This window comes from Prunus persica, chromosome G6 (genome assembly GCF_000346465.2).
Source record: "Prunus persica cultivar Lovell chromosome G6, Prunus_persica_NCBIv2, whole genome shotgun sequence".
NCBI classification, from domain to species: domain Eukaryota; kingdom Viridiplantae; phylum Streptophyta; class Magnoliopsida; order Rosales; family Rosaceae; genus Prunus; species Prunus persica.
Genome location: NC_034014.1, coordinates 971,806 through 995,527, shown reverse-complemented (window position 1 = coordinate 995,527; position 23,722 = coordinate 971,806). Strand labels below are relative to the sequence as shown.

The 23,722-nt window shown below is 38.0% G+C and overlaps 2 protein-coding genes across 5 annotated transcripts in view; both read left to right on the top strand.

Moving 5' to 3' along the window:
- Positions 1-17,212, top strand: part of LOC18773766 (callose synthase 9) — a 31,889-nt gene extending 14,677 nt beyond the window's left edge. The window contains exons 27-50 of one of the 3 annotated variants that reach the window (XM_020567480.1): positions 8-105; positions 196-286; positions 393-553; positions 640-749; positions 2,261-2,395; positions 7,675-7,743; positions 7,841-8,024; positions 8,616-8,730; positions 9,794-9,913; positions 10,575-10,690; positions 10,777-10,860; positions 10,952-11,064; positions 11,408-11,460; positions 11,526-11,702; positions 12,275-12,322; positions 12,632-12,790; positions 13,248-13,361; positions 13,442-13,530; positions 13,693-13,851; positions 13,935-14,037; positions 15,113-15,232; positions 15,954-16,004; positions 16,121-16,303; positions 16,632-17,212. In XM_020567480.1, coding sequence (XP_020423069.1) covers positions 8-105; positions 196-286; positions 393-553; positions 640-749; positions 2,261-2,395; positions 7,675-7,743; positions 7,841-8,024; positions 8,616-8,730; positions 9,794-9,913; positions 10,575-10,690; positions 10,777-10,860; positions 10,952-11,064; positions 11,408-11,460; positions 11,526-11,702; positions 12,275-12,322; positions 12,632-12,790; positions 13,248-13,361; positions 13,442-13,530; positions 13,693-13,851; positions 13,935-14,037; positions 15,113-15,232; positions 15,954-16,004; positions 16,121-16,303; positions 16,632-16,868 — 2,889 coding nt within the window. In that variant the 3' untranslated portion in view covers positions 16,869-17,212. The remainder of the gene's footprint in view (positions 1-7; positions 106-195; positions 287-392; positions 554-639; positions 750-2,260; positions 2,396-7,674; positions 7,744-7,840; positions 8,025-8,615; positions 8,731-9,793; positions 9,914-10,574; positions 10,691-10,776; positions 10,861-10,951; positions 11,065-11,407; positions 11,461-11,525; positions 11,703-12,274; positions 12,323-12,631; positions 12,791-13,247; positions 13,362-13,441; positions 13,531-13,692; positions 13,852-13,934; positions 14,038-15,112; positions 15,233-15,953; positions 16,005-16,120; positions 16,304-16,631) is intronic. The other 2 variants (XM_020567479.1, XM_020567478.1) reach the window with 2 other exon arrangements.
- LOC18775228 lies at positions 19,306-23,227 on the top strand. 2 transcript variants are annotated; one of them, XM_007205042.2, is made up of 3 exons: positions 19,306-21,145; positions 21,938-22,164; positions 22,731-23,227. In XM_007205042.2, the coding sequence occupies exon 1, from the start codon at positions 19,638-19,640 to the stop codon at positions 21,126-21,128; it is 1,491 nt and encodes a 496-aa protein (XP_007205104.1). In that variant the 5' UTR covers positions 19,306-19,637; the 3' UTR covers positions 21,129-21,145; positions 21,938-22,164; positions 22,731-23,227. The 2 variants fall into 2 exon arrangements, with proteins under 2 accessions (XP_007205104.1, XP_020421629.1); XM_020566040.1 differs by having other exon boundaries at positions 21,877-22,164.

The following is a 23,722-nucleotide window of genomic DNA, read 5'->3' as shown; positions in this document are numbered from 1 at the left end:
TATACAGAAAGGAGGAGGGACATCAGAACTGGAGAAAGGTGCAGTTAAGGCTGTTCAAGATCTTTACGACGTTGTGCATCACGATGTCCTTTCTGTTAACATGAGGTCAGTTAAACTTTTGATATATGCTAGTGTGAACAGAATAGTAGTTTGATTCTCTTCTAATCATATCACTTTATTAACTGCAACTTTCAGGGGAAACTATGAAACATGGAAATTGTTGTCGAACGCAAGGACAGAAGGTCGTTTGTTTGCAAAGTTGAAGTGGCCCAAAGATCCTGAGTTGGTATGTTTGAGTAGTTTTACCGAATCTCTTCATTTCTCTGTTTATGTTTATGGCTGAATTGTGCTTCTGCTTCTATCTGAGAATTGATAGTTACCGTGAAATGCAGAGAGCGCAAGTTAAAAGATTGCATTCCCTGTTAACCATTAAAGATTCGGCTGCCAATATTCCCAAAAATCTGGAGGCCAGAAGCCGGCTTGAGTTCTTCACAAATTCCCTTTTCATGGAGATGCCTGAACCAAAGCCAGTCCGCGAGATGTTATCCTTTAGGTAATATGTTCTTCATTTCCATTGCTTTAAGATTAAGGTGTGCTTGATATATCTAGCTTTCTCATCTTTTTGATCATGCCATGCAGTGTGTTTACTCCGTATTATGCTGAGATTGTGCTTTATAGTATGGCTGAACTACAGAAGAAAAATGAAGATGGAATATCAATATTGTTTTACCTTCAAAAAATTTACCCAGGTAGCATTTTGTTATCTTAGTATTATTGTTTCTGCATGTTTTATGATGTGGTTGATGTGCTTTCCTTCATAATTAAGCCCCCAAAGTTGGTCAATAAATTAGTTGCTTATCGCCAAAGTCTGCTCAGGTGATACATTATGGTTATAGTTATTGTTTAATAATTACAAGAATTGGCCTGGTTACCTGTGTTATATTTTACCGTGTTGTTCCCCTTCCCTTTTAAAAACATAAGCATTTATGGAGTATTTTGTAAATCCTATGTTGCACTGATATGGATACGGATACAGCGATACGATACGATACGATACGCCAATACGGAAAAGCTCCAAAAACTAGTATACGGGTACGGCATCGATACGGCGATTAAAAAATATATATTTTAAAAAATAATATAAATAGAAGAATTGATATTTTTTCCATAACAAGTTCAAAACATTAACAAAACACATAACTTCATTCAAATCTCCTTAAACAAAGCACAAATTAAACAAAACTATTACCACCGGCTTTACCATCTTTGTCAAGCTTCTTGACAAATTTCCATAAATGAGTATTAACCACACAACAGCTTATTAAAGAATATACAGGCATCCCCACCCCAATATTACCCATATACCTATTATCTAATTAACAACACAGCAGTGTATTAAAAGAATAAGAAGAAAACCTTGAGCTGCGTAAGAAACTCACCCAACCAAATGAATCTGAGATGGCGCCGGCGATGGGTGCGACGGCGATTGCTGGTGGGTTCTCTTCCTTCTTCCTTCTTCTTTTTTGGTTGCCGTCTGAATCGCCCAAAAGACCTAGCCTCTTGACAGAGGCAGGGTCTTTAAAATTCCAAGTTTTAAGTATACATTCTAACCCCAAATATTCAATAACTTTCAAAATCACCCCATAATTTTCAACATATTTTCGCTTTTACTCCTTGACGTATCACAACCGTATCACGAGTGTATCGTGACTGTATTTATGGAGTATTGGAGCCGTATCATAAAGTCAACAGGCCAGAAAAGTCTACAATACATATCGGTGCCATATTGGATACGCTCATACCCCCAAAATCGGGGCAACAGAGTGTAAATGTAATTTTTTATGCCCTCAGCCTCGTACTTCATCCTTAGGGGTGATGTCACCCCACCTAACCCCCTTATTCTCTCTCTCTCTCTCTCTCTCTCTCTCTCTCTCTCTCTCTCTCCTTATACATCCTTGTTTGTTGAGGAAAAGATTGGGATATCACTAATAAGTTGTTGTGAATGAATATTTCAGAAATTCGGTTGATATGATTTGTATTTGCTGTATTTCAATGAAACAATGGCTAATGTTATGCTTCTATTTGTAGACATTGACTCTCTCTCTCTCTCTCTCTCTCTCTCTCTCTCTCTCTCTTGGTTACAGCTATTAGGCAGATTATGGTCTACATGATTGGTCTTTCATGACCGTCAAATTTTTACATTTATATCACAAGATTTTCTTCATTGTCTTGCCTCTAATGTTAACATTTCTAATGGCAGATGAGTGGAAGAACTTTCTTGCCAGAATTGGCCGTGATGAAAATGCACTTGACTCAGAACTTTTTGACAATGCCACTGATATCCTTGAGCTTCGGTTTTGGGCCTCTTACCGAGGTCAAACATTGGCCAGAACTGGTAAATACTTTTCTCAAGCAATGTCTTTGGTATATTCTCGCTCACCCACCCATCCTCAAACACCTTTTTATTAGTTGAGTTCAATTTTGATTAATTTTCATTGTTTCTAGTAGAGTTTGTTTTAAATTTTCATCATCTCCTCACCTCCTTTGGTTTTGTTAGACAACTGTTTAGTTTGAGGCTTTCCTTGTTTTCATCTCCTTATTGACCTTGTTTTGCTTAAAATGTAGAGATGGTGTATTTGGTTTGGTCGGTAATGAATTTCTCATCTATTGATGCCTTTTTTTCTACAGTATTTTTCCTGGTACTGGTGGCCTCTAGTGAATTTATACTTCCTCGAATGCTTTGACGTATTTAACATATGAATTACATTTTTTCAGAAAGTAATTGTCCAAATAAAATATAAAAAAAGGAAAGGGAAAGAAGTAACTGATACACAACATCATATATGCTTGAAGTAAAGACCTTCATGTGTATATATATATATATATATGATGTTTATCGGTTACTTTTTCTTTTAACAAATTTTGTCTTTGTCAAAATATATGTCTGAGAAAATGTAATTTTTTTTGTTACCCATTGTTATAGTACCATTATGCATTGAAAGCCTTTTGAAAATAGATGGATGTCATTTGGGTTTAATTGCAGATCCTAACTAAATGTATAATTCATTTGGGTAGCGGACCAGTTGAGTTGCAGATGAAAATTATTACCTTTACACAATGGTTGATTTGGAAATTATTTATTTGTTATTATACTTTATATACCAATATTATCTGAACTGAAGGTCCCTGTAAAAATTAATGTTTTCCTACATGTCACCCTGTTATTGGAATTTGGAATGTTATTAGGATGTTATTAGGTTGATTTGGATGGGTTTAGGTTTTAGGGCAGGGTGGACTAGATAATAATCTGAGAAAAGAAAGGGAAGATTTATACCTTATGGTGAGTGATTTAGTTCACAAAGAAGAGGTGAAATGGAGACGGGGAAAATTCAGTGGGCAAGAGAAGGGGACAGCAACACTGTTTTTTCATCGGATAGCAGGCGGCAGAAGGAAAAGGAATTTTATTCAGAAGCTGGAAGTAGAGGGTTCTGGTGTGGTTGTCAGTGAAGGGGAAATTGAATCGGAGATCATTAATTTTTACAAAAATCTATACAGTAGCAACGCAGAGGTGGGGTGGTGTTTGGAAGGTTTGAATTGGAATGCTATTTGTGTTAAAGGAGGCTGAGTGGTTGGAAAGGCCCTTTGAAGAGGAGGAAGTTAAAAGGGCTGTTTTTGACTATGGGACAGATAAATCGCCAGGTCCAGATGGGTTTTGCATGCTTCTTTTCCAGTCTTGCTGGGATATTGTGAAAGAGGATCTTATGAAAGTCATGGTGGACTTATTCAACTATGGTATAATCAATGCAATCACAAATGAGACGTTTATTTGCCTCATTCCCAAAAAGAAGGAATCCATTAAAGTTAGTGACTTCCGGCCTATCAGCTTGGTGACAAGTTTGTATAACATGGTGTCGAAAGTCTTGGCTTCTAGATTGCGGGAAGTTTTGGGCAGCACTATATCTAGCTCTCAGGGCATGTTTGGGAGGCCTCACTGGACAAGACGAAGTTAGATAGTACTCCCATGTTTGGCAGGTGAGGGGACTAACTGAAATGAGATTATATAGCCCAACAGTACAAATTGCCTCGCTCTTCCAATATAGCGAGCTTGAAACATGGTTCGCACAACAGATAGCTCACTAAACAAAACACACGAGTCCAATGCGATACCAGTTTCTTCTTCTTCTTCTTCACTTAGACACGAGTCAAGGCAATGGACGCCAAGTCCTCCACTTTCGAGCCCAAGTTCATCGAAAAGGCTTGAAACCTAGTAATCGCGTTGAGATCTTGCTGCTGCTAATGGTCGTCGAAGGCTGAGCTCTGGTTGTACATGTGGGTCAGGGACGACGAGGCTTGGGTCTCTGTTTGGCTATCAAAATAGCGCACGGTGTCGTCCTTGAGCTTGGAAGGCAACGACCATGGGCTCCAACTTTGGGGGGCCTCAAATAGAAGCCGTGATTCATGAATTGACGCAAGAGTTGAAGCAGCCATGACAGATGTGGAGAGTGGAGAAGATGATGGTGAGCCGTGAGATTGAGTTGAATCGTTCATCGTATGAACAAATTGAGTAATGAAAAGTGATTAGGAAGAAAATTAGAGAAAGAATTGATAAAATTTGTGAGAGAATCACAACTGAAGAGTTTTTGGCAAGGAAGAAAATTGGAGAAAAAGGCAAAAATGAGGGAAGGATCAAAAGTCGTGAGGAAGAAGAGAATTGGAAGAAAGAAAGAAAGAAAAAAAGAAGAAGAGATAAGATAGTTTTAGCCTTTAAAAAATATTAAAAAATATTTGTTTTATTATTATTTATTTTTAGGTCAAAATCCTTAATTAAAAGTAAATATCAAATATTAAAATAAATATTAGAATTTTATTTATTTATAATTAAAATTAATTATTACAATAATTATTTTTTACTCCAACACAACTCTAAACATAGGTCTTCACTATTTTTACAATCCAACTTCTTAGTCCGGCACAGCACCAAACATAGGTTAGTACTTAATCTAGCTTGGGCCAATCCGAGCTAATTCAAGACAGTCCTAGGATTTAGTCCAGTCCATGACAGTTCCCAGTACCAAATGACCCCTCAAGGTGCTTTTGTGAGGGGTCGGCAGATTTTGGATGCTCCCTTGAGTGCCAATGAGGTGGTGGGGGAAAGTCGACAGCTCAACAGGTTGGGGTTGGTGTTCAAAATTGATTTTGAGAAGGCCTACAATCATGTGGAATGGAGATTTGTAGATGAGGTTATGAATAGGAAAGGCTTTGGGGACAGGTGGAGAAGCTGGATCCGGGGATGCCTTGAGACGGCCAATTTCTTTGTGATGATTAATGGAAGACCTAGGGGTAAATTTAGGGCCTCCAGGGGTTTGAGACTAGGTGACCCACTCTCCCCTTTCCTGTTCACTTTGGTGATCGACGTGTTAAGTAGAATTATGGAGAAGGCTCAAGTTGCTGATCAGATTCATGGACTTTTTCCTGGGTACGAGCTGGTGGAGGTATCCCATCTTTAGTTTGCCGATGATACCATTTTTTTTTATATAGAAGATAACGAAGAGTATTGGAATAATCTCCGTCAGATTCTGGAATTGTTCTGTTTCGTGTCGGGTATGAAAATCAACAAATCGAAATGTTCTTTAGTTGGTATTACTCTTGACGATGGGCTGTTGATTGAGTTGGCAGGGGCTTGGCCTATGACGTATTTGGGTCTTCCACTTGGTGGCAAGCCTAGAGCGATCAAGTTTTGGGATCCCATTTTGGAAAAGGTGGAGAAAAGACTGCATAAGTGGAAGAGAGCCTGCTTATCCAAATAGGGAAGACTCACAACAATTCAGGCAGTGTGGAGTAGTATTCCAATTTACTACATGTCCCTTTTCTGGATTCCCATTGGAGTAGTCAATAGAACTGGGAAGCTTATGAGCGATTTCTTGTGAGAAGGTTTGGATGGGAAAAAAAAACCACGCTGTGAGTTGGGAGATTGTGGGTAAAGCAAAATCCTTTGGAGGGTTAGGGTTGGGTTCGTTGAAGGCTAGAAGTGCGGCTTTGCGGGCCAAATGGTTGTGGCAATTTCCTAATGAACCTCACGCCCTTTGGCATAAAATGATCAGAAGCATTTATGGAATGGATACAAATGGGTGGGATGCTAAACCTGCAATTCAAGGGTTCGCAGCCCTTGGAGAGACATCTCTAGTGGCTATAATTTGTTCCTTCAAGGCTGTGTTTTCACGGTAGGAAGTTGAGTTAGGGTCAGATTTTGGGAGGACGATTGGAGCCGGGGTGGTATTTTGAAAGAGGTGTTTCCAAGACTTTTCAGTTTGTCCTGGAAGCAAAATCACAATATTTCCTCATTTGTGGACTCAGATGGGTTCCCCGGCAGCTGGGATTTTGGCTTCAGGAGTAATCTCAATGAATTGGAGATTGCGGAGGTGGCTAGATTGCTGGACTTATTGAATGGGGTGAGGTTGGTCACTTCCAGATTGGATAAGAGAAGATGGAAGCTAGACCCCTGCGGTCTATTCTCCTGTCTTCTCTCTGTTCTCATATTCAAGATGTTGGTGAAGGGGAGGCTTTCTCTCCTAACACTCAAATTTGGAAAGCCAAGACTCCTTCTGAAGTTAAGGTTTTTGTGTGGCAAGCGGTGTTGGTAAAACTAAATACAGGTGATACATTACAGAGACACTGCCCCTATATGTGCCTTAGCCCTCACTGGTGTGCTTTATGTAATAAGGCGGGGGAGAGTGTGGACTTCATTGCCCTTTCTCTCTAAAGTTGTGGGAGACATTACTGAAGGAAGTTAACACTGTGTGGGTAATACCGAAAGGTTGTTTCGAACTTTTTTCCATCAAATTTGATGCTTTGGGAAGGGGAAAGAAAGCTAAAATCCTTTGGGGCAGTCTGATGCAGGCAGTGATCTGGAACCTTTGGCTGGAACGTGACAGGAGAATCTTCGAGGATTATAAGGGAGTGGGAGTGGTAGAGTTATGGGATAGAGTGAAGTTTGGGCATCAACTTCCCTTGCTTTTAAGGATATATCTTATCCCACAATTATGCGCAATCCGCTGGCTGTAGTATCTTAAGGGGTTATCTTTTGATTGGGTGTTTTGTTTTTCTGTGTTGAGTGGCCTTGTGTTTGTTTCACTGGCTAGTGTTTCTTTCTTGTCTGTGTTCTAAATGTCCTCCTTTTTGATCCTTTCAAATTTTGAATAAAAACTGTTTCCATTTAAAAAAATAAAAAAATAAAAAAAAAATGAAAAATTATTTTCGAAATTGGTATTTTCAAGCTCAATAACCAAATATACATGCACTCCTCCCTTATGTTTTTATGAAGGAGAAGTGCATGCTGAATTTTTTGGAGAGCTTTTAACAGCTCCTTAAAAAGAATTAGAAATTTGGTCGAAAACTGAAACCGAAATTCTCGGTAAACTGAACTAAGGTGATCATGGTTGGTTATGGTTTTGAAAAATCATTACCAACATCATATGTCTGGTTAACGGTTTAGGTGTGCCCGCCCCTATTTTTAGTGGTTAGTAAGGTCGACACAGCTACAATGTTCTTGGCTTTCATAATTCCCTTTGTAATATATTAATGCCATTTAGTTCACTCCTAACACATACATGTGTGCATGCTTGTCTTAGTGAATTCATGGTTTTCTGCTAAATTGTTGAGTTGTGTGATACGCAGTTCGTGGGATGATGTATTATAGAAAAGCTCTTATGCTTCAGACCTATTTGGAGAGAATGAATTCTGCAGGTTGGCAGCACCTTTTGTTTTTATTATTATTACTACTGCAACTGTTTTTTCCCCTATTTTATCCTGGTTTCTGAGCCTTTTCATTATGTGTTGGTAGTATCAGATGTGGAGGCTGCAATTTCTAGTAATGACACAGCTGATACTCGAGCATTTGAGTTATCTCCTGAAGCACGTGCGCAGGCGGACCTGAAGTTTACATATGTAGTTACATGTCAAATATATGGAAAACAGAAAGAAGGGCAAAAACCTGAGGCTGCGGATATAGCATTGCTGATGCAAAGGTGAGTTTGCATAGAGCTAAATATCAATGGGAAAACCAAGTTATCTTTCATTCTTCTTCACATTTTTGAATTTCATGTGCGTGGCTTCTGCAGTCCTATGTGGTTTTTGTGTGTGAGATTTTTTCTTTTTTGTTGGAGGGGAGTGAGGGTGGCAACATTGTTATGGCTTGTGTGATACCGGCTTGGACAGTCCTCAATTTTTTTGTCTACCATCCAGGATAGGTGGGTCTGATTCAGATTGGATAGGTTCTTTTTCTTCTCCTCTTGAGGAAGAGTCCTTCCAATTGTTGGACAGGAGTGTTGGGATAGAGTTCAACCATCACCCATTCTTTTCCCTAAGAAACACAAAATTATTATTAATCAAGACAGTTTACAAGAAGAATGGGCGAGAATTAGATTCCTTGTCTCTCTTAATTGGGTGGTAGTTTTCCATTTGCTGTTCTTGGATGGACTGTTGCTGATCCATCTCCTTGTAATTTTGTTGTTCTTTCCAATGAAATTTTTGTTTGTAATTTTCTTATTGGTGCATATGTTTGTAAAAATTATGTCTGTTCTTTGCGCATCTAATTTTGCTATTTATTTTGTTGTTAGAAATGAGGCTCTTCGGGTTGCTTTTATTGATGAAGTTGAGACTTTGAAGGATGCTAAAGTGCACAAAGAGTTCTACTCAAAACTCGTAAAGGCTGATATCAATGGGAAGGATAAGGTTCAATAATCTTTATTTTTCTTCTAATTTTTGTTCTGCTTACAAGCTCAAGTCCTCTTTTATGGTTTTATGGAATCAGATATTGGGATTTGCATCACTTTCTTGAGTTTTTTTACTTTATTTATTTTATTTATTTGGATTTGTTCACTAGTTCGACTGTATGCTTACAAAAAAGGTGAAGGCTATATGTTTGTAGTTCTGGCTCCTCGTTCTGTGTATGTCAGTAATCTTTATTTTCATATTAATGCTTCTTATTGGCTCTTTTGCAATCTTTAATGACAAATTAATTATCAAATTTCACTCTTCTTCTTACCGTCTCTTTTCCAGTCTTTAGTGACAGTTAATTTATCTCTTAATGATATTCTTTAATGATATGCCACATAATTTTACTTTGTCCATTTAATGATCACGCCTAAATTTTGGGGGGAACATATTTACCATTCTAATGTATCTCTTATATTTTTCAATTTGTAGTTTTATTTTATTTTATAAATTTATTTATCCCGTCAGGATTTTGGTGGTTCAGTTATTAGGGGTTTGCAACTTTTTCTTGAGAGAGCTTTTGGGATTTGTTGAGTCGTTTGATTAAACATATATAGGAAAAAGACAGAGGCGAGATTTTTCTGTTCTGGCTCCTTGTTTTGTTTATCATGATGTTATGTAATAACTTGTGAAAAAATAGTTGATGACCTGACATTCTAAGCAGATGGAACCAAAAAATAATAATTCATAGTCAGTACTGCAAATGCTTTGCCAAATGAGGATTTGAGATCTTTCTTGTGGAACTAACTTTTAAATTGCTTGGTAATTGGATTTTTTTAATGCCATGCAAGAATTTTTCTCATTTCACTTTTTATTACCACAAGCTCTTGCAGTTTTTTTCTCAATGTCAAATTCGTAAACTCTAATGCCAATCAAGATCTACTTGTGTAGTTTGATTTTGTGAAATTGCTATATGTGGTAGTTTTGGGTTAGAGGATGTTATAGTAGATATGCTTTAAGAAATATGTTACCTCTCTGCACTCATGTTGATATTATGTTCACTATCACTTGGATTTTACAGGAAATCTACTCCATAAAACTGCCTGGAAATCCGAAACTTGGTGAAGGAAAACCTGAGAATCAAAACCATGCAATTGTATTTACTCGTGGAAGTGCAATTCAGACAATTGATATGAATCAGGTAACCAATTGTTTTTTCCTCTTTTAGATGTCTCATATTTTGTGCTATGGTGTCACTGCTAGAGATTTTGTGGTAATGCTAAGAGACTCATACCAAGCTGGTGTAGACTACTTGTTTACACTATATATTTGGTGCGTTTCTTCCATCTTGGTTGTTAAAAGTTATGATCGAAAAATTGAAGTGGTTGAGGGGAATATGGCCAATTCAAAATGATACCATGCCAGCTGTAGTAAAATAAACAGGAGGGTGAAATTTTGTAAAAAGGGTAAAATAAACAGGAGGGGAATATGGTCAAATTTTATTTTTGGGGTGGGGAGATGGAATGTGTAAACCAGCCTTTAGCTGGATAATCTGCTTAGAATATGATCTTCCTAAAGCTACTATTCACAATATTAGCACTTTACGTGCACAATTGCTCATGCAGTTAGCTAAACAACAGCTCCTAGGTCAACTCAAATTGATTATAGTTTTCTGAGTCATTTAAATGCTTGGTAATTGTTGCACCATCTTTATTTTCTTAAATCAAGAATGCTCTTTTAGAACAAAGACAGTAGGGAGGTTAGTGTTTATTATTATTTTAATTTTAATTTTTACACATGAGCTTATTCTTCACAGCTCTTTCTAATTGTGAGATTGCCCAATATTATTGTACTGTCTATAGGATAATTATTTTGAGGAAGCTTTGAAGATGAGAAATCTACTAGAAGAATTCCATTGTGATCATGGTATGCGTAATGCTACAATTCTTGGTGTCAGGGAACATGTATTCACAGGAAGGTATGTTTAAATTGTGTCCTTCTACTCTTATCTGGAAAGAGCAACTTGTCTTATTTGTTTTAAATGGTTATTTATATTTTCTGCAGTGTCTCTTCTTTAGCATCATTCATGTCCAATCAGGAAACAAGCTTTGTAACTCTAGCCCAGCGTGTTCTTGCAAATCCTTTGAAGTAAGTCCATTGTAATGATACCAAAGAATTTGTCAGCGTCCCTGGATCTTTATAATCCATACATGAAACTGACATTGTAAGCAATGTACAGGGTGCGTATGCATTATGGTCATCCTGATGTGTTTGATAGAGTTTTCCACATAACACGAGGTGGTATTAGCAAGGCTTCTCGTGTAATTAACATCAGTGAAGATATCTTTGCAGGTATGACTCTTGGTTGATGAATTTCTTTGTATTAATTTTTTTTTTCCATTTCTCGTCTTTGTGCACTCTGTATACCTCTCTGAATTTTTATTTGTTAACAAACCAAAATCATCAAGTTTTGTTTTGTTTTGTTTTTTGTTTTTTGTTTTTTGTTTGAGACTTGTTTTTTGTTTGAGACTAACCCTAGGGTGTTGATTGTTTGGTATATCTTGGATTGCTCCTAGAATGCTTGTTGAGACGCTTGCTATTTGAAGACAAAATATTGGCGCCATAGGTGTCAATAGAGGTTTCAACTTGCTTTTTGAAGGATTTAACTCAAACATCAGTTGGTCTTATTATGCAGGATTCAACTCAACTTTACGCCAAGGGAATGTTACTCACCATGAGTATATTCAGGTAAGTCTGTTTCTTTCCTCATTTGGGACAGCCATACGATGTGAGTTTCTAATAATAATTTACAGGTTGGCAAGGGACGAGATGTTGGGCTCAATCAAATTGCTGTATTTGAGGGGAAGGTTGCTGGTGGTAATGGTGAACAAGTTCTAAGTCGAGATGTATACAGGCTGGGGCAGCAGTTTGATTTTTTCCGGATGCTATCATTTTATTTTACCACCGTTGGCTACTATTTTTGTACAATGGTATAATGATTGTTGGTTAACTTTACTCTCTTTTGTGCTTATTGTAATTTATTGGGGTTAAATGAATTGACGGTAGAAATGCTGTTAATAAGCAAATGGTTTCTACGTGCAACTGTTTTGGTGTTTATATTCTTTGTATTCCTACGCAAAAAAGAAAAACATTAACTTTTTGTATGAAGTGCATAACTTGCTATTAAACATGCTCTTCCTAAATAGTTTTCTTAGTTATTCCTAATGTAGCTTATTCTTTGAATCTTGGCGTCACTAAATCTCTAGTTGATCCTCAATATCAAGCTGCAATGCTTTGTCCCCCATCAATTGGTTCAGCACACAGATACTATAATGCTAAAGTTCCATTATGTTGTAAAAGGAATATTACCCTCCCTTTGTAATTGTTCTGATACTGTGTATGTCACAGAACAAAGTTCTCTAGTTTTTACTTTTTACAGCTTCATACTCCCACATGTTTACTGCCTTTGAAGAAATGGAACAGTTTTCAGTTGACATGTTGAAAGCTTTCAGTAAGCTACTGATTTTTTATCTCACAAGTCTTCCTTTCTTCCCTTGTGCAGTTAACAGTGCTGATGGTATTTATTTTTCTCTACGGGAAAGCATATTTGGTAAGTGCAAATTTCGCTGACGTCATGCTAAATTCTGATTTGTACTCACTAGTAGTAATCGTCTGTCTGTGTTGATATATGGCCATGCTTACTTCAATCCATGCATGTGTGTGATAGAGTAAAATCCCTAAGTAATATTATATTCCATTGATGATGCAGATGTGGTACTGTAGAAATAACTTGTAAGGCTGAATGCGCTGAAGCTTGCATTGTCATTTTATGCTTGAATGCTTCCCTTGTGCATGTGTCTGTGGGTGTGCTCACGTGAACTTTCTTATTTATTTTCATGGTAACATATTCTTGTTTCAGGCATTATCTGGGGTTGAAGGAGAATTGCAAGACAGAGCTTTGGTAACAAAGAATACTGCACTGACTGCCGCTCTTAATACACAATTTCTCATCCAAATTGGTATCTTCACTGCTGTCCCGATGATTTTAGGCTGCATCTTGGAACAAGGTTTCCTAAGGGTAATTACCTGTTATACATATTTATATATGTTTGGCGCCCCTTTAGCCTTAGACCTCCCTCCTGTTTACAGACTTGTATTTAAGTGATCTAATTTTGTATCTACACTGTTCTCAAGATTTTTGACGTGCATTTTAAACCTGTTTTCCTAAATACCATAGGTGTGATACTAAAAGCTATTCTAAGTGCGTAACATAAGTTTCAAATCTCTGCTTCTATTGTGCAAGTCATTTTTAGAGGTGAACATTTATTTAGAACCAATTATGATAGGGAGGTTGGTGTGATTTCTGAAAACAGGGAGGTCTTTCAAGAGGTGCTTGAAAGTATTTCAGGTTCCTCCTGAATAGCATATTTTTCAGCTTTCACTAAATTCTGGTATAGTATTTTATATGTTGTTTCAAAGAAAGTTTAGTTTCTCCTTTGTTGACTCGTCACTTTTTCCATTGACTCCTGCTGCAGGCCATAGTCAGTTTTCTCACAATGCAGCTGCAGCTTTGTGCTGTCTTCTTCACATTCTCCTTGGGTACAAAAACACATTATTTTGGCCGAACTATTCTTCATGGTGGTGCAAGGGTTAGCTTTCCTGCTCTCCTTTCCTCCTTGATTAATGTCTTTTGTGGATAGCATATCAATTTATGCTTATTTCTAAGCAGTATCAAGCAACAGGCAGGGGATTTGTTGTCCGTCATATTAAATTCTCAGAGAACTACAGGCTCTACTCCCGTAGTCATTTTGTTAAAGGGTATGGTTCCTTATTGTTTTCTCTGTTTTAGCCTTCCCCCTTCTCTCTTCTCAGACTACTTTACTTTCATGTTTATTAAGGTAAACCCAACCCATCTTGATGATAAAGCGGTTTCTGGTTTTTCCTGTCTATTTAACCAGTTGACTTTATTCTTGTCTTCAGATTGGAAGTAGTGCTTTTGTTGGTAGTGTATCTTGCATATGGTTATAATGATGGGGGTGCTCTTGCATACGTTCTTCTCACAGTTACCAGTTGGTTTATGGCACTTTCTTGGCTATTTGCTCCCTATTTGTTCAATCCATCTGGGTTTGAATGGCAGAAGTAAGTTTCCTTTCATTTCCGTGCTTTGAATTTTTTTTTTTCCCATTGTACTTCACTGGATAACCCATGATATTTCCTTTCAGGATTGTGGAGGATTTTCGAGATTGGACAAATTGGCTTCTTTACAGAGGTGGAATTGGAGTTAAGGGTGAAGAAAGCTGGGAAGCTTGGTGGGAGGAAGAACTGGTATTATTTCTGGTCGATGATGCCTGCTTGTTTTTCAACCGAAACGTGAAAAATATTTTTGTTTGTTATCTTCAGTTTTGGCCCTTCAATTGCTTTACTTGTTAGAGCTTTTCACAAGTGACAACTTCGTTTTATGTCTAGTTAATAATTGGTGTTTTAATTCCCTAATGATGAACCTACATAGTAAGAAAGCTTGTCATTTTAGACCATAAGCTAATGTAATAGTATTATTATTGTGTAATTTGGTACTGTGAATTTTGTGTTGACTTATCTTAATGTTTAGCAGTTACCATATGCTTAAGGGTGGGATATTGGGTTCTAGGTTGCAGTAAGCTGGAGTCACCTGTTATAAGTATGTGTTCAATTTGATTGAAACTCTATAAGCTAACACAACCTGTCTTGAATTAAGCCAATATAATATGTTTTAAAAACCCTATATTACTTGCAGGGACAATTCCATCCACAGAAACTTGTATAGATTTAAAATATATAATTTCTCTCTCTCTCTCTCTGTGGATTGCTCTGAGGAATCAAATAAATATTTAACAATGCATTCCATACCTTGCTAAAAAGCTGGTCCTCTGAAAGAATCTGGTCCATGCCTGCACCACCCCAGGAGCATATGCTTCAAAAAATCACCATAGGGTAGGGTGGTATGTCTGGAATCACCCATATAACCCAGGAGATACAATACATTACGAAGGGGGATTGGCAACTTACCCATTCGGTGATTATGGTTCTGGACATTACCGAAATGGGAACTGCACTAGTGGCAGTTGCTAGGGGTTGGGTTTGCCCCAAGAAACCTGGTAATTGTGCTTATTTCAGAAACAGCCCCTCTTAAAATAAGGTTTTGGCTTGATATGTCTGCCCCCTAGACCCCTTCTTATCTTGGGTCATCATCTAGTAAAACCATTATGTTACACTGTTCTTCTTAGCCTTTGTCCTTGTTTTTTACCTCCTTAATCACCGTCCAAGTGAAATAATGCGCTTTCATTGTCTATTTTATTTTTATTAGATCAATTGCGGCGTTACTTCTACTCCCTTGTTTATGTTCCTGAGGTTTCATCTGCAGGCACATATTCGGACGTTTGGAGGAAGGATTGCAGAGACAATTTTGAGTTTGAGATTCTTTATCTTCCAGTATGGCATTGTCTACAAGCTACATGTGAAAGGAGATGATACATCATTGACGGTAACTGTTTATTTTAAATTAATATGGGCCTTTTCTATTTCCTTCAAAATGCATCCAGTTTTCCTATATTTTGGCTTGTATCTGATTCCCGCCAAATTTTGCTGCTTCAGTTTACCACTCACCCATTTTACCCTGTATCTGTTTTCTTCCAAAGAGAAAGCCATGCATGAGCTATAGATGAAACTCCTTTATACAGTTGTGTTGATGTGTATCTTTTTACAACAGTTTTCTTCTTTTATTATTTTCTTTAAATCTATCTTTATTTGAAAAATGGCTATATGGAGTTTATCTCTTTAATCTTTTAGCATTTGTTAAAGATGTGATTGGGCTGTTTCCTTATGTCATCCGTTACTCAAATTGTACTCAAGAGTATGTGAAGAGTGGGACTATGTTCACTTACTAGTCTTTTGTGTCATTTATTTTCAAGTCTTGATCCTTTTAGGAATAAAGTGTGTATAAAGCCTTTATTTTTTGTTTTTGTTTTGGTGAATACAAAAGGCCTATCTATTATCTGTTATTAAGCAACTGCCTTGGCTGGCATGGTGAAGAAGATAACTGAATATCATATGAACTGACTCTGAAAACTAGCACATGGAGAGCATCTTTAACTGTTTTGCTTTGTTGTCTATGCCATGTTCAGCAATTTCTGGGCTGTATATAAGCTGATATTTTCCCATCTTCTTATACATGAATTTGTCCTAATATTCGTGTTTTACCGTAGGTGTATGGCGTCTCATGGGCTGTGCTGGCAGTGCTTATAGTTCTTTTCAAGGTGAAGAATGACTTGATTTAAAAAATTAATTAAAAAAATTCATATATTTCAGCCAAAATCTTGGGATGCAAGTCCTGTTTGTTTGTAATTAATATTCTTTTGCTTTGGTTTCACAGGTATTCACCTTCAGCCAGAAGATATCAGTTAACTTTCAGCTTCTGTTGCGCTTCATTCAAGGTGTCTCCTTCTTGTTGGCGCTTGCTGGTTTAGCAGTTGCAGTTAAACTTTCAGATTTGTCAGTTGCAGACGTATTTGCTTCCATTTTAGCTTTTATCCCCACTGGGTGGGGAATTCTTTCTGTAAGTCTCTTCATTTCTAATTCTCTTTTTTTCTCTTACTAATCCACTTCTCTTTTCATGTTATTTTCATAACAAATATGCCTTGTGTAATTGGCTACTCTCTAGCTGCTCTCTCTCTCTCTCTCTCTCTCCCCCACCCCACTCTCTCCTCCCCCCCCCCCCATGGGAGACCTAATACAAAAGAATATTTGGAACAAGTTGAAATTATGTTTTTCTATTTTGCATAAAATGATTCTTTTGATATAATGTAGCCTGACTGAAATACTTCAGGAACAGATTAATGTCCCCGTCCTCCCATTTATACGTTAATCTGTCTGATGAATTCCAGATTGCTATAGCTTGGAAACCCTTGATGAAAAAACTGGGCTTGTGGAAATCCATCCGTTCCATTGCCCTTCTATATGATGCTGGTATGGGAATGCTTATATTCATACCCATTGCGTTGTCGTCATGGTTCCCATTTGTATCGACTTTCCAAACGCGGCTCATGTTCAACCAGGCCTTCAGCCGAGGGTTGGAGATCTCTCTTGTCCTTGCTGGAAACAACCCCAATACTGGAGTATAGTGACTCAGTTGTTTGTTCCTTTGTGTATCATTGTAAGTATCCCAATGTTTTCTGGTAAACTGAGAGGGTAGCATGTAATTTTTTCAGTTATTTGGTCCAGCTTATCCACTAATCATGTACTTGGAACTTCCATTTTTGAGACACTGTAAATAGTTATGTAAATTGATGATTGTTTTCTATCCCCATTTGGTTTAGTTGCTTTATATTCTGAGGTATGTATACGCATTGTTTGTGGCTTCAAGGACTTGGTGGTCATACCTGAGGACGTCTGAATTAAACACTAAAGGGTCCATGCCTTTATGAACTTTATGATTCCTACTCAGTAAAAATTATTTTCTGTTTTTGATCGGTTCACCTTCGGATACTTTAGCATAATGATATCAACTTGAAACTTATCCATTGCATCAAGCAAGATTATAGATGGATATTGACTGATTGTTTGCTAATGTCTTTCTACAAGTAATTTTAACTCGAAATGGGCATCAGTGTATCTTTGACCATCTTACATGCGGGCCGTGTGCTTCTAACCATGGCTGCACTGATGTTCGGGTGTCCAAGGTTGTGCCGCATGGTTAAATGACCATGATGACCATGAGGTTATGGCACACAAGGCAGTCATGGGGTATGACTGAAGTTTATTAGTTGAGAAGGAAATTAAAATAAGGGCATTAATGATCAGAATCTTTCAATTTCAAGGATTATATAGCAATTTGCTTATCAACATTTTTGTTTCAAATTTAATAGCAGCAGCAACTTCGGGTTTGGACGGATTTATAGAGAGCCTAAATATAACTGGCGAGCTATCTAGTGCTTCAATGGTAGGGGTTCGAAATTCGTTGAAAGCACTTTGTGGTTATGGGCAAGCTGAATTCCAAGTTGGGATTAATTCCACTCTTCGGGTGTAGGGACATCTTGTGGTATTTATTAAAAATAAAATATTAAAATTTTTTTTTTAAAATTTTTAAAAAAATAATCTGTGCAAGGATATCCTTAACATAATAAAAGAAATAATAATCTTGTACGTCCTAGGTGTTGCCGTTCCTTCACCTGGCTGACAACTTGACAAGGACCAATAGCAATTTTCCTTAATGTGTCGTGACCCAAAAGTTGATGTTGTTAACCGTTTACTTAAAGAAGATGTTGATGGAGCAGGGGAAGGAGTTAGGAGAGATCAAAGGCACACATGGAGAAACATGAGTGGTTCTTAAAGCTTTGGGATAAAAAAAGTAGGTAGACATCACAATGATTCAACCGAAGCCACACAGAGCAAAATATTCGTCCAAAAAAGATGCTGGCTGATTATGTACACATGCAAAGCCCTTTCAATCCAAGTTACACACCTCATAGCCAAGCCAACGAAAGATTGAGATATCTTCTTTGCCACCATGAAGCACATAGCTACTAGGCTATGATGGACCTGGGGTTTGGTGTGGACTACAAATACTCTTACCACTAAGCTATAGACCCGTCAACCTGGAGACTGCGTACCACTAAACTAAATAAGAATTTATCCACGAGAAGATGCTTAATAACTCACTTTGTTACTAACAGTAAACAAAATATTAAATTAAAAAAATTGCTGAGGAACTCATGGGCCGATTCCTGGCCCAAAAGTAGGTCTATGAAGGTTTTTCATTAGGTTGATCCAACCCATCCTTCATTCTTTTTTACGCTTACTTTTAAGGTTAATCACATTTTTGGTTTTCTTGGTCTGCCCAAATCACAGCCAAGCTTGGTTTTTTTTTTTTTTTTTTTTTTTTGGGGGGAGGAGGGATTTGTTTGTTTAAGACATAAAGTTTTAGTTTGGTTTTCAAATAAGAAGTCGTCAAATTCGCAAAATTTCAAATATAAACTCTAAAAAGCTTTGAACTCCAATTAGTTAGTTGACGAAATTGACTGAACATCATAAAGAGTTACTCCTTCTCTGTAATTTTTAGACTATCTTGTACCAAAAAAAAAAAGTTACCCCTTCTCTTATTATTTCATTTATTTATTTTATAAACGAATAAATGAAAGACAGTAAAAATGTATATAAAAAAAAAGTGTAAATTTACAAAATAGATATTTAAAAACTGTCATCCTAAAAATATCGATGTTTTATTTTTTATTTTTATCAGAATTAAAATTTTTTCTTGACAACCTATCATAATATCATATGCAATTGAATTTTTCTATATTTGGTCTTGTATTGAGTACTAAATTACGATATTTTAAAAAAAAAAAATTTTGTCTAAATTGTCGTGCTTGCAGAAAACAAAGAAGAAAAAGAAAAGAAGTGCAATTTCCCTCTAGTCCTACTCTTACGCCTGCCAGGTCTCCAGGTGACGCACGGCCGACACGTAACAATCGATCTCGGCCGTCCATTTCTAAAGTTCTAATCGGACTGTCCACAGCACGCAATCTCCCCCTATAAAAATAACCCATGCGGACCGCTAGGCCTCCCTAAAACGGCTTTGATTCCATCGAGCTCTTTCGATTTTCCAGAGAAACAGACAAACCATTAACAAGAAAAGAAAATCAAAACCCTCTCTTTTCTGTTTTTGGTTCGGAATTTAAACTTAAAAAGGAAAAAGTATTTCTCGAGAGAGTCTTAAGATCGAGACCTTGAATTGAAGATAAAAAGGATTTCTAGGGTTTCGATCTCGAAATTTTGGGTTTCTTATCGGCGATTTTGATCGGAATCTAATCGGAAAGGGACGAGATTTTTTTTATTTTTTTGTGCTTTCGAGATTTAGGTTTTGGAGTTTCCTTCGCATTTGGGGGGAAACAATGAACGATCAGTCGCAGCTGATGAATCAAGCGCCGATGATGAGTTTGAGCCAAGGTCAAGTCATGAGCCAGCCGATGCCGCAGATGATGAGCCAGCCGCCTCAGATGATGTCACAGTCATCTCAAGCCATGGCGGCTCAGCAGCAGCAGCAGCAGCAAATGATGATGAAGAGTCAGTCTCAGCCGTTGATGTTGAACCGAAACTACAAGGCTTGGCCTCAGCCTCAGCCTCAGCTACAGTTCGCGGCCCAAAAGCCTCCGTCGAATCTCGGACGCAACAATTGGAAAGGCAAGAAGGGCACCGACAAAAGGAACGACCAGAGAAGAATGGACAAGAATCTGAATGTCCCCAATTTGCCACCGAGTGGTCAGACCAGTAGCGGAGGAGGGCCGGGAGGGTACATACCCCCAACGCTTCATGAGTTACAGTCGCAGAATCGAATGAAAGCCCGGAAATTTTATCCCAAAAAGAAGTTTAACAATAGGTTTGCCCCTTACGCCCCAAGGAACACGACGTCCTTCATTATCAGAGCGAAGAAGTCCGGCGGCATAGCCTCGCTGGTTTCGCCTTGCCCGGTGACACCTGCTATTCTTCCCACGCCCATTTTCTCACCGTCGAGGGAGGTCTTGGGGGATATGGCGAAGGAGGAGTGGGGTGTTGATGGGTATGGGTCAATGAAGGGGTTGATTAGGCTGCGGTCGCCTGGAAATGATGATGACGAGGAAGAGGGTGGTGGTGGGTCAAGTGAGAGTGACGTGGAGGAGCATGTGGAGGTGGAGAGGAGGTTGGACCATGATTTGAGTCGGTTTGAGATGATATACCCGAACTACAGTGGGGTTGAGTATAACAACGTTTTGGAGAATCGAGTGGATGATCAGGATACCCATATAGCTCAATTGGAGGAAGAGAATCTGACATTGAAGGAGAGGCTTTTCTTGATGGAGAGGGAGTTGGGGGACTTGAGGAGGAGGATGCAGTTTCTTGAGAGGAGGCACCATGTAATGGAGGAGGTCAATGAGGAGGTGGTAGAAAATGGATCTGAGAATGATAGTGATGGAGGGTCAGATGTTCCCCATATGGTTATGGAAGGGGAGAGCAATGCTGAGGTGGTAGAGTATGTGTCCAGAGATGGAGGAAGTAGAAATGTTGGTGCCTTGGCTGAGAACGAACGTGTTAGGGACGTTGATGTAAGTATGGAAGACTATGCCCGCATTGAAATGATTTTAAAGGACAATGAAGTCAAAGATGAAACATCAAATGAGGTTAAAGATGAAACATCAAATGGGGTTGTAGGTGACGAGCAGAAAGAGGAAGGTAAGAATGAGCTTATACCGGAAGAAGTAATTGGAAATAAAAATGAGGTTAATGATAAGGTGAGTGAAGTTGGGACCAAGAATGAGAATGAGTTAATGCAGGGTGAGGTGAATGCGAAGAAGGATGAGGAAATGGGAATTGCGTGCCCAGAGAAGAGCATTGGCGACGGTGACTAATCTGTCCCCGCGTTAATGTAAGTTGCTTCTTCAAACAGATAAACATTCCGCATTTCGTCGTGGATTGTTAAACTTCTGGATATATGCATCTATGTAGATTCGCCTTATATTTCATTTTTTCTTTGTTTTACGTTTATTTTGGGTGGAAAGAGAGGATGAAGGTGCTCTCAGTTTTCTGCCCCCCTATGACCTAATAATATCAGTAGGGACTAGGTTGTAGGTTTTGTTTCCTTGGGTTTGGGTGTTAGACTTAGTTGTAAGGTTCATTCTGTTAAAAGATACATCTGTATGGCTCCATGTACTTACTCCAAAGTTTGAAAAGGACCTGTGCATTTTATAGTGTAATCTAATGCCTATTATGTACCCAATTTTCATTTTCATAATGTCATGCAAACCTTCTTTAATGAATTTCCTTGTAATTTCATGAAATATCTGTTCCTTTAGTGTTAAACTGAGTCATGGCCTTTTCTTCTGTTGGATTAAATTGATGTACTTGAATGTGTCAATTGTCGTGTAGTTGGAGAGTTTTAATTTTGTTTAGCAATTCTTAGGTTATGTAAAGAAGACTTCTCTCTCTTCACCCTATAAGTATGACTGGTCATTATGTAAATGTAAACATTCAACTATACTTTGTATACTCTCTGCGATATTGTGATTGAAGTCAGGTCCATCTCATAATTGATTATAGATTGTATATTGGAGAACAAGTTTTCGATGGAAACTTAGATATTGTATCTTTTTATGGAAGTGGCTTACACTCCTTGCTTCAATCTTCTGTATTGCCTGTGAGGGTGATTCCAAATGCGCAGTTTGAGAGCTCCAGCATCTTTAAAGACGGTTTTTGTGCACTTTTCCTTTTCTAAAGGGGGTGTATTAGTGCCTATTGAATTCAAAAGTTGGAGAAGCATTGATGCTGAAAAAGGACCAATACGTCTAAGTGGGAGTCTACCGCAGCAAAGACTTGATTGTTAGTTGATGTTGCTCCTTCATCTATGTTTTTTTCTGGTGGGTGCATGACTACGAACTCAACCTTGAGGTAAGGAAAATGCTACTCAGTGAGGTTTCTCTATTCCACTCAATATTTCTTGGACAGACTGCTCAGATTCTTTTTGCATCTCGTATGTAAATAACCATGCTACTTAAATTTTCCAAGCGTCCTTACTCAGGATGTTTCTAACTTCTAAGGTATGAAAGTTGGCTTCTCCAAGCAAAGCTTTTCCTCACTGAGCTTATGAAATTATGAAAATTTTTCACTGATTTTACTTGATGGCCAAACTTCTGGTTGAGATTCATCTAGCTAACTGATGGTATTGCTAACATTTCATGACACCTCATGTAGATGGCAAATGCTTGACTACTTCACTGTTCTTTGTATGCCAGAAACTCTTCTTTCTCCAGCAAACTTTTAATCTGACATTATCAAGGGCCCTTATTTTTTGTACTGTGTAGACGTTGGTTGTTTTTTCTTTTCTCCATGCAATGAGTTCATTGAAGCTAATAACTTCAATTCTGTAAACTTTGCGGATGTCATTTGTTCTGAATGTGTTTTTGTCTGTGGTTGATCTTCATGGAAGTTGAAAGTTTTTTGTTGATCCTATGTAGGACACCTTGGGGAGGCCGCTGAAGTCTCGTGTGATGGATGTGATGGATGTTCTGTTCTTTGCTCGTTGCTGTGATTGTGGGAATAGCTTTACCCAATGTGCTTGCATTTGTTTCCCCGGTAATATGAGCACTGCTGCATGTTTCCCTTTCTCGCATTTGCTTGAAACTATGGTGGGGAAAAAGGTGCAGAGCTCATATGGACTGCAGACAAGTGCTTTTTATGCTTTGCATCCATACATCAAAGCTGCTTTTGGCAAAGCTAAAGATTCCTTTTAGCTAAGATACTACTTGGTTTGGCTGAAAATTCCTTGCAGTGGATCTTCTCAGCATCGGTCACTCAATGTCAATTACTTAGTGGTTATCTTTTTATAGTTCATTTTCCTCATTCCAATAATTTTCCAGGTTAATAATGTACAGTTTTAATGTAATTGTACTGTTTTTTCCTTCACCAAACTAAATTGTTTCAATTCAACCAAATTTCACTTTATGTTCCCAAATTCCTAGGGATGGTCATAGTTGGGATCCTGAGCCTCCGCAAATAGAATGCTTTTGAAAAAACTGAACAACTTTGTGCCAAAGAGGAACAATGTTCAGCTTGGTACTGATGTTGAAATTTTGAAACGAACAGCTGAGCCGTATCACATGGATTAGAAATCCAAATGTCCATATAATTTTTAATCCGAAAAATACCATTTCTTTGATGACGAACTGTAGTACGGAAAAAACTTCTTAGTATTTTGGTCACCTAATTTAAGCCAATTAGCCCTTGCACGTTGAGCCCAGTAAAGTTCCTCTTGATGTAACAAATTAAGATAAGCCTTGTGCAAATCCTGCCCAAAAAGAGTTCCTGCACTTGAGCGATTTGTTTATACAAAGAGGAAACTTCCTGGAATAAATGGGGCCGTTTAGAGTGCCATTGTTCAAGCAAGAAACGCAAAGTCTCCACAGTTAGCCACAATATTATTCATAGGGGGAAGCTCCCTGAACGTGTT

Bases quoted from the DNA above. Each gene is read 5' to 3' on its own strand.
- LOC18775228 (XM_007205042.2), top strand. From the start codon at position 19,638: ATGAACGATCAGTCGCAGCTGATGAATCAAGCGCCGATGATGAGTTTG.